The sequence below is a fragment of the Panthera tigris genome, chromosome A1 (genome assembly GCF_018350195.1).
Source record: "Panthera tigris isolate Pti1 chromosome A1, P.tigris_Pti1_mat1.1, whole genome shotgun sequence".
NCBI lineage: Eukaryota > Metazoa > Chordata > Mammalia > Carnivora > Felidae > Panthera > Panthera tigris.
The window spans coordinates 66841064-66854025 of NC_056660.1; the positions used below are offsets into that span (position 1 = coordinate 66841064).

Below are 12962 nucleotides of genomic sequence, written 5' to 3' on the forward strand. Positions count from 1 at the left end.
ATTCCAGGAGCCTGGGGGTCTTTTGGGGCCATCTTAGAAGTCTGCCCACCACCACTACCAACCTGTAGTTTTCACTTGAAATCCCAGAAATGGGAGTGTATTTAGATTAGATTAGAGAGCCGCTCACCCCTTTTAATAAGCCCCCCATCCCATAGTTATTACGGGTTTATATCCAAAAGCTCAGTGATCGCAGTAAATGGTAAGAAATAAGAAATAGAATATTGTCATAGGTAGCGGTTTGGTTGAAAGGGTCTGAAATACGAAACACTAAAGAAGAGAAGGGATATCAAGAAATGTGAAAAAAGGAGAGGGAAATGCTAGCAGGGTCCATTCCGTACATGTAAATATCTTGGAGGAGCCCGGCCTGTGGTAAGAGTGAAAATTTTCATCTCCTTTAATCCTCTTTGAAAGTCCTCAGGGTTACAAGTAAGTCCTTAGTCTCAGACTCTTTTCTTCCCTCCTTGCAAGAATCTCCTCCCTCCCCTAGTTCCCTCCAGCCTCAAAGAGCTCCAGACGACCTGACCTCACCCCCTCTTTCTCATTCCCATTCCCCTTGTCTGAGCACCAAGTGAGCCTGAGCTCCATCCTCAATCTCAGGCTTTCGGACTTTACCCGCTCTCACCTTCCAGCAAGAAAAATTGTGTGGTAGAGATTAGACTGTAAAGTTTGAGAGAGAAAAGGTGCAAATTCCATACAAGAGGCGATCTCTAATCCATTCTAATGTATCCTATTCAAAAAGGAGTGGTAGTATACGTACAGGAAACAAGTTATCAATAAACTACTTTTACCCAGAGCAAAGTGATGGTGCCTGCACATTTTCCTCCTTCCAGTGTGGTCTGGCAGAAGTATTCAAGACCAGCCCGAAGATGATGAAACAGTCATAGATAAACATGCCACGGCCTCTCAGTAGCTCCCTTCAGCTGGATAATTCAGTCATGCAGGGACAGTCCTTGCCAGAGCAAGCTGAGGTTGTGAGTTCCTAGTTACCTATGAATACTTAGAGTCCTGTCCATTCCTTCAAAGCTAAGGATTAAACAGACAAAACAATACCTTAAGTATCCTGAAAACCAAATGGAGAAATGTAGAGCCTCTACCAAGAAATAATATGCTCAAGGTTTCTCATGTGGAGTGTTCTCTCCTGCCAGGTAGCTAGTAGGGTGTTTTTTTAAAAAAATGAATCCACTAAAAGGAGAAGCAGTATGATTGGTCAGTCAAAGGAGAGACATTTCTAGAAATAATCTCCCATTGGCACTACCTCACCCCAAATTGGAACCCATCAACTATGATTCCCATCTTGGTAAGAATATTAGATTTCAGAAGTTATTACATATAAACTATAATTGCCATGAAAAAAGTCCCCCCCTCACCCAAGTCAATAGCTTTTAAATGTAGGCACTCAATTTTTCTAAGCCATTAAGGTTAAGATTTTCCATATGGAGGAAGAAATTGTTCAGAGTCCCTGTGCCCAGGCTGGGCTGGGAGCAAGAATGAACTGTAAGCAGACACAAGGGATCTTAAAAGTTTGACAGAAATGGCCTAAAACTGTGGTAGCGGTCACATACTTGGTACATTTGTTAAAAATCAGAATCACATATTTAAAATGCATGAATTTTATGGTATAAATTATACCTTTATAAAGTTATTAAAAAAGAGAGACAATGTGTACATGTCTTAAAATTCCATTCGAAGCCTTGTAATAAAGTATTACTCTCATTTTCCCCCATAAATTCTTCCTTACTCATTACACCTTAGCCCCTCTGGTGCCAAATCTTTGTTCTATAACCTCTAAAAAATACTGCCATCTCCTCAGTTTCCCTATGTTTTTCATTATTTTGGTAAAATCATTTTATTCTTAAAAATACACATTTAGGAAATAGAACTAGAAGGCCCACTACATGAAACTCTCGTTACTCCGCAGAGCTTAACCTAAGAGTGAGGAGGGTGCTCTCCTTACTTCATTCATCTCTGCTCTTTCACAGTCCTAAGTGTGTTTGCATCCTAGGAAGGTGCGGGGACCATAGGTCATTTCACAGCTCGCTCCTGTGTACCTTACAAATGGAGGTAAAGGTGCTCTCATGCTGGTCAGCCCTGGGGGCAAGTTCTTGCACAAGCCAGTTTTGCCAGCGTCTCTTACCCTTTTTTCCCCTGATGAATTTAAGTATTTACGATGGTCAGATCGTTGTGTGTACTATGGGTATTAGATTTAAGAGATTAAAAATCCTGCTTAATTTCTCTTCTCATTCTTATAGCTCAAATCTAATCCAAGTGAAAATGAAGAAAAGGAAGCCCAGTTTCAACTTGTGAAATCTGATGAAATGCAGCGTTTGCGCTCACAAGCGCTTGATGCTTTTGAAAGCTCAGATTATACTGCTGCTATAACCTTCCTTGATAAGATTTTAGAGGTAAGTTTCTTAGACATTGCAGCTGGCAAGCCTGACACATGCTGTGTTTTACTCTGAGGCACATTCATGCACTTCGACATGTTATGTATCACAAGCAACCTAGAGAGGATAAGATCACATTGGTCCTTGGGCTTTTAGCTCTTAAGTGAGAGATGGTGTTTATGTGGAACAAAATTTGGAACTGGAGTTTGCAGTAAATGTACTCGATGTGCTGTGGAATGGGAGTTACACATTTTTATACATTGCTTGCTTTACTGTTTTTGTTTGATTTTGCATTGGGGGGAGGCTGGAGAGAATTCTAGAAGTTAGATAAAGGGGGTGAAAGATGAAAGAACTGGTTGAAGAAAAAGGAAAAGTAATGTTTCAGGGGAAGAAGGTTTAGAGTGAGAAGTCTATAGGGAAGAAGCAGATGGAATGTTGACAAGCCCCAGAGGTCAAGACAAGAGCTCAGTCTATAGTTTCCTTGCCTCTGAAGGACTTAATGACAGATGGTTTCAGAAGGAAGTCTACTGAGATATTCAAGTAGGAGCAATCCTAATTCTTGTTTATTTATCATTTGCATGGCACTTTGATGTACAATTGCATTTAATCATGGCAGGAAACTTAACATATGTAGAGTAGGTGCTTCTTTGATAATTTTATAGAGGAAATTGTGTGATACAGTCGAGTGGAATTCATGTTTTATTAAATTATTTTGTTTATGATTTGTTAAGGAAACATAAAGTTATAATTTTTATCTTCCAGGACTTAGATAACTATTTTTACCTACTTGATTAGCCAAGATATTTAATTTATGTACGTGTTGATTTTGGTATCTAAAATATGTGAAAAGTTGATATGACCTTAGAACAGCTCTAAGAAATGTGTAAAGATACTTCCACAGGCCCTATTGGTGACCTTTTGGGTTTACATTTTTAAAAAAAAACTCATGCATTTATTTATTTATTTATTTTCAACGTTTTTTATTTATTTTTTTTTGGGGACAGAGAGAGACAGAGCATGAACAGGGGAGGGGCAGAGAGAGAGGGAGACACAGAATCGGAAACAGGCTCCAGGCTCCGAGCCATCAGCCCAGAGCCTGACGTGGGGCTCGAACTCACGGACCGCGAGATCATGACCTGGCTGAAGTCGGACGCTTAACCGACTGCGCCACCCAGGCGCCCCAAAACTCATGCATTTATAAACATTTTGACGAAGTGGAAATGGTGAAGCCTCCACCTTCTCACATTGTTCTCCTCTTTTCTTTGTTTTTGTGGTATGAGAATTTAATTTCAAGGAGATAACATTTTACAAAAGAGAGTTCTATTTAGTTATTAGTAGAATAGAAGTATTTTGCAGGTTTAGAACCTAGATTTTATGATTTGGAACTAGAAATTTTAGAATTGTTGATTAAGTACAAAAACCTGACTAAAGAATATTCTTTTCAAAATCAGATGTGCTTCACTGGGAGCAGCTTTCTAATAGTAATGCCATGTATTCTTGTTTTCAGAGTTTTAAAATTATATAATTGAAGGAAGTAGGAAAGGGGCCTTGTTAGCGTATACATCCCTTCCCCCATTAGAATTGAAGATATCCTTGGAGAAATTATTTTGTCGCATCTGAATTGTATCGGCCTTTTTAATACCTTACAATATAGAAATCACAGTAATTGAAGATGGTTTCATGTTGATAAGTGTCAGCAAACTACGCGGGATGAAGTATGGGTGTGCATAGTTTACTGCTTCTTAAAGTCTAGTTCTCTTGTTTCTCAAGGTTTGTGTTTGGGATGCAGAACTACGGGAACTTCGAGCTGAATGTTTCATAAAAGAGGGGGAACCTAGGAAAGCGATAAGTGACTTAAAAGCTGCATCAAAGTTGAAGAATGATAATACTGAGGCTTTTTATAAAATCAGCACACTGTACTATCAACTAGGAGACCATGAACTGTCCCTCAGGTCAGCTCTAGTGACATACACATCTCGTCCTCATCCTCTTTTCACTGTTGGCAGTAAGATAATAATCCCGTTTTTAAAGACTTTAATTTTAAATTAAAACTGTGGTTAAGGTTGTTTTTATATTCTTTATTTGTATATTTTGTATTTTCCCTAAGTTATTCTATTTCCACATAGTTTACTTTCATGAGCTATGCTTATTAAAATAGAGATATATTTGCAGAAAGAAAATAGGGTGTTTAATGTATAATTCTACTTAAGTTATTATAATTTGAATTAATACGTGTGTGTGGCACAATGCCACATGTAAAAGTATATGGTCAGTTGTTAAGTCAGTGTGTTTTGTTTAATCGTCACAAGCAAAAAATACCTTTAATGTGATTTCTGTATTGTGGAAAACCAGTCATTAATTATTTTGACTCGGAGTATTTTCCTGTTTTTAAATACATGAGCAGTGAAGTTCGTGAATGTCTTAAACTGGACCAGGATCATAAAAGGTGTTTTGCACACTATAAACAAGTAAAGAAACTTAATAAGCTAATTGAGTCAGCTGAAGAGCTCATCAGAGACGGCAGGTAAGAATGTGCTTGTCTGCAGTCTACAGCCTCCCTTCTCTGGCTTTTCTGGGCACAAAAGAACAGTTGAACTGCTTGCTCTTTTACTCATCAGCCATTGAGGATAGACTATCCTAGATAGCCCTGGGCCTTGGCAAAACTACTGCAGCTCTACTTAATATTATTATTTTTTAAATATTTATTTATTTTTGGGATACAGAGAAAGAGAGAGTGCGAGTAGAGGAGGAACAGAGAGAGAGGGGGACCCAGAATCTATAGCAGGCTGCAGGCTCTGAGCTGTCAACACAGAGCCTGACGTGGGGCTCGAACTCACGAAGCGTGAGTTCTGTTGGATGCTCAACTGACTGAGCCACCCAGGTGCCCCTGTACTTATTTTTAATAAGGCAGGATATAAGTAATAGTAACTGCATAATATTCTTACCAGCAGACTTATTTATATTTCACCAGATATTTATTGAGTATCTCCTGTGTCAGGCACTGACAATGTACTAAGGGGTGCAGAGATGAATATGACATGGTTTTTGGTGTTAAGAAGCTTAAAGATTCGTGTGGGAGATGGACATTTAAACTGATTGTTAAAAGATAATGTGGGATCTAGAGTGATAGAGATGTATACAGAGTATATAGAGACTTCCTTGTGGTATAAGATTCTCAGTTAAGTCCTTTTGTTAGAGCACCTGAAAAATATTGTACCACTTCTTTGTGGCCTCCATGGTTCCTGATGAGAAACCCATGGTCATTCTGATTGTTTTTCCCTAAAATAACATATTTTCCTCTGACTGCTTTCAAAATTTGTTTTCTTTGTTTTTAGTATTCAGAAGTTTAATTATGGTGTATCTTGGTGTGGATTTCTTTGTTTTTATCCTATTTGGAATTTATTTAGCTTCTACAATATGTAGGTTTGTGTCTTGTCAAACTTGGGAAGTTTCAGCCATTACTTCTTTTTAAAGATTGCTTATATTTTAAATACTTATTTATTTTTGAGAGAGAGACAGAGAGCGTGCAAGTTGGGGAGGGGCAGAGAGAGAGAGGGAGACACAGGATCTGAAGCAGGCTCCGGGCTCCGATCTGTCTTCAGCGCAGAGCCGGATGTGGGGCTCGAACCCATGAACCATGAGCTCACGACCTGAGCTGAAATCAAGAGTTTGATATTAACTGACTGAGCCACCCAGGTGCCCCTTAGCCATTATGTCTTGAAGTATTTTTTTAGCTTTACCCTCTATCTCTAGTTTTTGTCTTAGATTCTGATTGACATAAATGTTAGCTCTTTTGTTTCAGCCCCACGGGTCCCTGCGGCTCTGTTCATTTTTCTCCATTCCTTTTCTTTCTGATCAGATTTCGTATTTTTTTTTTTTATCATTCCAATTCACTGATTCTTTTCTCTGTCCCTCCATTCAACTGTTGAGCACGTTCAGTGAACTTTTTATTTGGGTTTTTCTAGTTTTCAGTTCTGATAACCAAACGTTATTCTTGTATCTCTTCTGTTTCTTTGCCAAGGCCGTCTATTGCTTTCATTTCTTTAAGCATGTTTGTCACTGCTGCTATTGCCAAGGCTACTTTAAGATCTTTGTCAGATAATTGGTTTTGGAATTTATTGTCTTTTCTCGTTCAGTTTGAGATCTTACTGTCTGTTGGTATGATGAGTGGTTTCTGATTGAAACCTGGACACTTTCATTTTATAAGACTGTTTTTTAATTTAAATCTGTTTTGCCTGGCTTTTTCAGACATTGTTCCAGCAAAGCAGGGGCGGGTATCACTTTGTTGCTGTCGGGGAGGTAGAAGTTTTCCCCGTTGGCATTTGTTGATAGCTGAGGTGTGGGGTTTCTCACTACTGCTTGGAGCAGGTGGAGGTTGGGGGATATTTACTTCCAGCCATGGATGAAAGTCCTAGCTTCCCACTTGGCCTTCTCTGACACCACCATGGTGGGGGTATGGGCACACCTCGTCATAGCCTCTCCACTTGACCTGTTGGCATTGGGAGGGAGCCTTATTTTTTCTTCTGTGGTGTTTGGCTGGAGTGGAACTGTTATTGTCATAAATTTTCTGTCTTGTCAGGCTGCCCTTTGCAGGTCCTGTGGCTTGAGAGAGCAGGCTCTTGCTGGGTTTTGGATTTTTTGTCTGCACCCATTGGCATTTCTGGGTTGCTGGTCTCTTCAGCTCCAAGTCTGCAGTATATGAAGCAAACAAAAAAACCCAGGAAGCTTTCCCATATTGTGTTTCCCTCAGGCCGCATGTCCTGGGCTGGTCTGCCTCCTTCTCTCCCCTTGCTGAGTTTTTTCATATGTTGACAAATACGTAATGTGTAGGGGTATTTAATTGTACCTAGTTGGCGGAACTGGGAAAGTACATTCACTCCACTTTCCCAGAAGCTACCTTTTTTTTTTTAAGTGAGGTTCAGTATTTCTAACTGAACTTTTTGTTTTGATCTAATCATCATTTCATATGTAGTTGTAAAAAGGAAAGCAAGGTTTTGCATGCTCTGTACGGCTTCCTACAACTGTTGTACTATCTTGGAAAACTATACAACACTATCCCAGCTAGGATTTTGACATCAATAACTTCTGTTTTAAGTGTTCTGCTGAAATCTGTGTTTTAATACATCAGCATTTAAATGTGAAGATTGTAATGCATTTTGGGAAAAATGTGCCACAGTGGCATATAAATATATTGTTTAGTGTGCCATTACTGAGGAAAGTAACTTCGTGTATAACATGGCTAATATTTTTCACCAGTTTAGAAAAAAAGGCTGAAATAGCTTTTATTGTTCTCAGAAAGCTAGTAAGTTGGGAATTTAAGCAGGTTCTTTTTGCAGGGAACCACATTGTACTTAGTTGTGAATATTGACATTCATTGTATAAAATGACATGTAGATAATGGGCTTTGTTATTTCATGAAGGTGTGTAGGGACCAAGAAATAAACCTGATCTCTATTTTGCTGAAAAATGCCATGTGTAAGTCAGACTTTAACAAGATGTTTTACTCCGTTTCAAAATCATGAGCATTATTCTGTAAAGAAATTCATCATTTTGTTTGATTGGTATTCACAGGTATGCTTTGATTTGTACATAGACATTTTCTGTGGTCATGTGTTTTATCTCCCAACTTTTGACTGATAGTAAGGTAAAAGTTGTGTTTGAAGGCACGTACTCATTTAGGTGAATTGATTAAGCAACGATTAGTGAAGAGTAGAGGGCTCTTTCTTTAACCCCTGAGATAGAATTTCATTGTTACTCATCATGATTTGCTCATTAATAGATACACAGATGCGACCAGCAAATATGAGTCTGTCATGAAAACAGAGCCGAGTGTTGCTGAATATACGATTCGCTCAAAAGAAAGAATTTGCCACTGCTTTTCTAAGGTAACAGTTGATTCATTCGCAGAAGTGTGAAAACTTAATATATGGCAAAACAGCCATAAATCCTTTTCTCACATTTACTTATAGGATGAGAAGCCTGTTGAAGCTATTCGAGTGTGTTCTGAAGTTTTACAGACGGAGCCTGACAATGTGAATGCCCTGAAAGATCGAGCAGAGGCCTATTTAATAGAAGAAATGTATGATGAAGGTTAGTCTTCAAGGAATTTGATTTGCAGTATCTAAAGGTTGATGTGTATGAAATTAGCACATGTTTAACATCCTTTTGTTGAGAACAAGTTTACCAGAATTGCTGGAAGTGTTGATGACTTTAGGAAGATGGCACTGAGTTTGAAAATTAGTCTTCCTTAGTGGAACTAGTACACCATATGAGGAGAGATTTCTGCTGTTGAAACCAGTTCAGGGGGATATAAAAATAAAAATTTTAGCCTTTTTTTTGTTGTAGACAAGTTAGAATAGATAAATAGCAAAATAAAAATTTAACTGATAGATTTCGTATCATCCAGAGATAAATGCTGTTCATTTAGGATTTATATCTTTCATACTTTTTCTGTGCATATATATTAGTCTATGTTTTATGCATATATATGTGCGTGTATGTATGTATATATATTCTATGCATGTGTACAGTACACATATTATACTATGCATATATTCTATATATATATACATTCTATGCATGTGTACGGTATACATATTATACCTACAACATATATATGTCATATATGTCCTACATATAAATGATCTTTTTTTAAGTTTTTTTTTTTTAAGTTTATTCTGAGAGAGAGAGAACACGAGTGGGGTCGAGCAGAGAGAGAGAAAGAGAGAGAATTCCAAGCAGACTCCGTGCTGTCAGCGCAGAGCCCGATGGGGGCTCAGTGCCCTAAGCTGTGAGACTGTGACCTCAGCAGAAATCTGGAGTCGGTGGCTTAACCGACTGAGCCACCCAGACGCCCCTAAAATGATCTTCTGTGACCAAAAGCAGATTAGTAACATTAGGGTAGTTGCTTATCCTTCTTTGTTCAAGTTGAAGTAACAGAGTTTCCTGTTAGATGTTGTAAGGACCTTGAATAAGGGCAGTGTCCTATTTTCAGAAGATAACTAAAGTATATGGTAATATACATTAAAAAAAGGAATCCTTTCATATTTATTGTTTTGTGGCTTTTTTTATGTGACCGTATGCCATGAACATTTAAATAAGATGGTTTTTAAAAGAAGTGAGCCTTATAGCCCTTATTGCAAAGTTTTCATTTCAATCAGGTAAAGCATTTTAAATTGAGAATGGTAAGAGTATTTTTCTGGTGAAACTTGGGTTGTGGTATTCTTCCCCCCCCCCCCCCCCCCCATTAAGTGCTGAATATTTACTTAATAAAAAAGCATGCAACTATTAATATGTATTACATTTAATGTCATGTTAAAGTAATTATGATATGGTAAGCGGTAACCCTGGGTAATACTTTAAACATACTGAAAATGTATCTGTAACAATGATAGATTACATAGGTTTGTGGCACTCATTTTCTTTTAAGACAAACTGATCATTTGTTTTCTGCTTTTCACAATTTGAAAAGAATCTTGCTCCTAAGTGGTTTCCTATGAGTGCTGACAATTCTAGTTACTGCTATTTGTGGGACATTTTATAGTATAGTCCTTGAGGTTTGGTTGGGGCTTGGAATGTACATAATCCAAATGATCTTCAAGAAGATCCTATTAGCATCCTTGTTCTTTTCACTTTTGAGCTACTGTGTCTTCTCAGTGAGATTGGCCATACTGTAGGATTCTGCATTCCCGTTAGTGTTTGGAACTCTTCATCAAAGGGACTTTTGTCATTTGTATTTAAACCCTCAGCTCTAATTGTGAAATTAGAGAAGCCACAGAAGAATATGAAAAGCGCTGTTAAAAAAATGGTTAAATCTTGTAGGCTACTAAATATAATTTGAAGATGCTTTTGTAACTTGAAAGCTAAACTGACTTGCTTTTTAGGGAAACTTGACAGCTTAATTCTTAAAAAGATGCTTCACACTAATTTAATAGAATAGATCTGTCTTCAGAGTCTGTTTTTTCTTTTAAAATTTCTTTTAAATAGGAGTCTATTGGGGTGCCTGGGTGGCTCAGTCACTTAAGCGTCTAACTTCGGCTCACGTCATGATCTCATGGTTTTGAGCCCTGCATTGGGCTCTGTGCTTACAGCTCACAGGCTGGAGCCTGCTCCCGATTCTGTGTCTCCCTCTCTTTCTGCTTCTCCCCTGCTTTCTCTCTCTCTCTCAAAAATAAACAGACATTAAAAAAATAAATAGGAATTTATTCTTTGTCTTTGTTGGTGGGTTTGGATTATACACTGGGAATCTTTCTGAATTAAGGTTTTCAAGTAAAATGGCTGTTTGAGTCACAAATATGGCAATTAAGCAACCTCATGGAGAGACTGAGAATGGATTTCTAGGCCTCTCAATTTGGGGGGAGGTGCCGAGGACACCTGTATAACTAAAACTGAAGGCTATTACTTATTGAATTGAAGGTTTAGTAAATGATGAGATGAGTAAGTAATCTTACTTACCTAGGCTAAATAATATTTTGAAATCCTGAGTTAAAATACGAGGGCTTTCCATATTCTGTTTACTGGCTTAGCCTTTATTTAAATAAGCAATTAAAAATGATGGTAGGAATGTAGTGAATAGAGAAAAACAAAGTTTTAGGTTAGTGAATAATGGAACATGGAGACTTATTAATTTGGAGATTCTGGCAGAGTTATCAGGAAAGATATTAGGGGATTCCAGTCATGAGAAAGTAAGTAAGATTGTTGTTTGAGGATGCCTCTGAGATCATGAAAAATGAAGGAGGCTCTTCAGATAGATGAGTAATTAAAAAAATTTTTTTAATGTTTTTTATTTATTTTTTGAGAGACCGAGTGTGAGCAGGGGAAGGGCAGAGAGGGAGGAGGACAGAGGATCCAAAGCAGGCTCCATGCTGGCAGGCTGACAGCAGCAAGCCCAATGCAGGGCTCGAACTCACCAACCATGAGATCACAACCTGTGTCCAAGTTGGAAACTCAATTGACTGTGTCATCCAGGCGCCCCGAGTAATCCCTTTCATAGCTTTTCAGAGGAACAAACTGACATTGAAGCGATACTAAACAGTTAGCAAAGTTCCTTTGAATATAGGGATGATTCAAGTGCCATCCTTATGAGATAAGGAGTTAAACTGGCTAGAACTTAAGCTACATGACAACCTGTGTCTTTCTTTCATTAACTGATCCATCTCGGCTACTTGTGCCTGGCACATAGCAGGCACTCCTATGTTTGCTGAATGAATGAAGGTAGGTAGTTTATCAATAAGTTCATAGTGGAAGGAGTATGGGATTTAGAATTAGTCCTGTATTTGAGTCTGTGTCATTTATTTTGTTTTTTGTTTTTACTTGTAGGAAAATTAACATAACAAAATTGGCCATCTTAGCCATTTTTTTTTAAGTTTTATGACTGGTGCTCATCACCACAAGTGCACTCCTTAATCCCATAACCTATTTCACCCATCCCTCACCCACTTCCCTCTGGTGACCATCACTTTGTTCTCTATAGTTAAGAGTCTGAGGGGCACCTGGATGGTTCAGTTGGTAGAGCATGACTCCTAATATCAGGATCATGAATTTGAGCCCCATGTTGGGTATAGAGATTACTTAAAAAAAAAAAAAAAAAGTCTATTTCTGGATTTGTCTCATTTCCTTTTTTCCCTTTGCTCATTTTTTTTTTTTGTGTGTGTGTGTTTCTTATATTCCACATGTGACTAAGATCATATGGTATTTGTCTTTCTCTGGCTGACTTAGTTCACTTAGCATTATGCTCTAGCTCTATCCATGTCATTGCATATGGCAGTATTTCATCCTTTGTTATGGATGAATAATATTCTGTTGTAGATATATACCACATCTTTACCCATTCATCTATTGACACACACTTGGACTACTTCCATATCCTGGCTATTGTAAATAACGCTGCTATAAATATAGGAATGCATGTGTCCCTTTGAATTAGTGTTTTTGTATTCTTTGGGTAAATACCCAGTAGTACGATTACTGGGTCATAGGGTAGTTCTATTTTTAACTTTCTGAGGAACTTCCATACTGTTTTCCAGAATGGGTGTACCAGTTTGCATTCCCACCAACAGTGCAAGAAGGTTCCCCTTTCTCCGTGTCCTCGCCAACATCTGTTCTGTCTTGTGTTGTTGATTTTGGCCATTCTGACAGGTGTGAGGTGGTATCTCATTATAGTTTTGATTTGCATTTTTCTGATGATAAGTGATGATGAGCATCTTTTCATGTGTCCATTGGCCATCTGTATGTCTTCTTTGGAGAAATGTCTGTTCATGTCTTCTGCCCATTTTAATTTTTTTTTAAATGTTAATTATGAGTTTTAATGCATCAAATAATATGATAAAATAAAAAAATGTAGGTGAAAAGAAACATAACATATAGAAATTTTTAGCATCAATTTTTCATGAAAAACCAAGTGGTCAAAAAATAAACAACACTATGTAGAGGATTTGAGAAGTATACCAGGACTGTAAATTTTGAATTCTATAGTATGCAAGTAGAGACTAACTCTTTTCATAGTCCCTCTGGACATTTGTTAAAATTAATCCTAAAATAACACTCAAAGAAAAATTCCATAAACTTTAAAAATAAGAG

The 12962-nt window shown here is 37.8% G+C and overlaps 1 protein-coding gene across 1 annotated transcript in view; it reads left to right on the forward strand.

Moving 5' to 3' along the window:
* The window catches only part of DNAJC3 (DnaJ heat shock protein family (Hsp40) member C3), an 88663-nt gene that overhangs the window by 49559 nt on the left and 26142 nt on the right, over positions 1-12962 (forward strand). The window contains exons 5-9 of the mRNA XM_042979413.1: positions 2250-2402; positions 4155-4336; positions 4789-4908; positions 8164-8269; positions 8354-8474. Coding sequence (XP_042835347.1) covers positions 2250-2402; positions 4155-4336; positions 4789-4908; positions 8164-8269; positions 8354-8474 — 682 coding nt within the window. The remainder of the gene's footprint in view (positions 1-2249; positions 2403-4154; positions 4337-4788; positions 4909-8163; positions 8270-8353; positions 8475-12962) is intronic.